The sequence below is a fragment of the Pyrgilauda ruficollis genome, unplaced genomic scaffold, assembly GCF_017590135.1.
Source record: "Pyrgilauda ruficollis isolate IOZ18807 unplaced genomic scaffold, ASM1759013v1 scaffold1250, whole genome shotgun sequence".
Taxonomy (NCBI): Eukaryota; Metazoa; Chordata; class Aves; order Passeriformes; family Passeridae; genus Pyrgilauda; species Pyrgilauda ruficollis.
In genome coordinates this window covers 454-1,616 of record NW_024510878.1, presented here as the reverse complement: position 1 = coordinate 1,616, position 1,163 = coordinate 454, and the positions used below count along the sequence as shown (strand labels likewise).

At 55.2% G+C, this 1,163-nt stretch overlaps 1 protein-coding gene across 1 annotated transcript in view; it reads right to left on the bottom strand.

Annotated features, from left to right (window-relative positions):
* Positions 1-836, bottom strand: part of LOC121348469 (sodium/potassium-transporting ATPase subunit alpha-3-like) — a gene marked incomplete at its 5' end in the record, with an annotated part of 4,954 nt that extends 4,118 nt beyond the window's left edge. Inside the window, one exon of the mRNA XM_041458066.1 lies at positions 696-836. Coding sequence (XP_041314000.1) covers positions 696-836 — 141 coding nt within the window. The remainder of the gene's footprint in view (positions 1-695) is intronic.
* Between the last annotated feature and the right edge of the window lie 327 nt (positions 837-1,163).

Genomic DNA, 1,163 nt, shown 5'->3' with positions numbered 1-1,163 from the left:
AGTCAACGGGACCCAGTGGGACCCAATGGAAGTCAACGGAACCCAACAGGACCCAATGGGACCCAAAGGGAGTCAACGGTACCCAACAAGACCCAATGGAAGTCAATGGGAGTCAACGGGACCCAATGGGTCTCAACAGAACCCAAAAGGACCCAATGGAAGTTAACAGGACCCAACAGGAGTCAACTGGACCCAATGGGAGTCAACAGGACCCAACGGAACCCAATGGGACCAAGTGGGAACCAATGGGAGTCAACGGGAGACAACGGGACCCAGCGGGACCCAATGGGAGTCAACGGGACCCAATGGGAGTCAACGGGACCCATGGGAGTCAATGGAACCCAACAGGACCCGATGAAACTCAACGGGACCCAATGGACCCAATGGAACCCAACAGGACCACCTGTACCAATCTGACCATGGGCCACGCTGATGAGTGACCTCTGAGTGACCCCAGAGTGACCACGGCTGACCCTGAGTGACCCCAGAGTGACCCCAGAGTGACCATGAGTGACCACTGACCAATCTGGCCATAGGCCGTGCTGATGAGCCGCTCGTTGACCATGAATGACCATGAATGACCATTACTGACCATCAATGACCATGAATGACCACTAATGACCACTAATGACCCCTGACTGACCATCAATGACCATGAATGACCACTAATGACCCCAGAGTGACCCCAGAGTGACCATGAGTGACCACTGACCGATCTGGCCGTAGGCCATGCTGATGAGCCGCTCGTTGACCAGCTTGTCGCTCCGCGGGTTCCGCGGTTGCCGTTTCATGATGTCGCTCTCGGCCGCCTCGTAGGCCAAGGAGATGGCGGGAACCTGGGGGACCCCAAAAACGGGGTCAGGATTGGGGGTGGAAACCCCAAAAATGGGGTCAGGATTTTGGGGGAAAACATCAAAAATGGGGTCAGGATTTTGGGGGAGAAAACCCCAAAAACGGGGTCAGGGTTTGGGGGGAAACATCAAAAATTAGGGTCAGAATTTTGGGGGGAAGACCCCAAAAATGGGGTCAGGGTTTGGGGGGAACCCCAGAAATGGGGGTCAGAGTTTGGGGGGAAAACCCCAAAAATGGGGGTCAGAATTTTGGGGGGAAACCCCAAAAAGGGGGTCAGTATTTGGGGGAAGACCCCAAAATCGGGGGTTAGG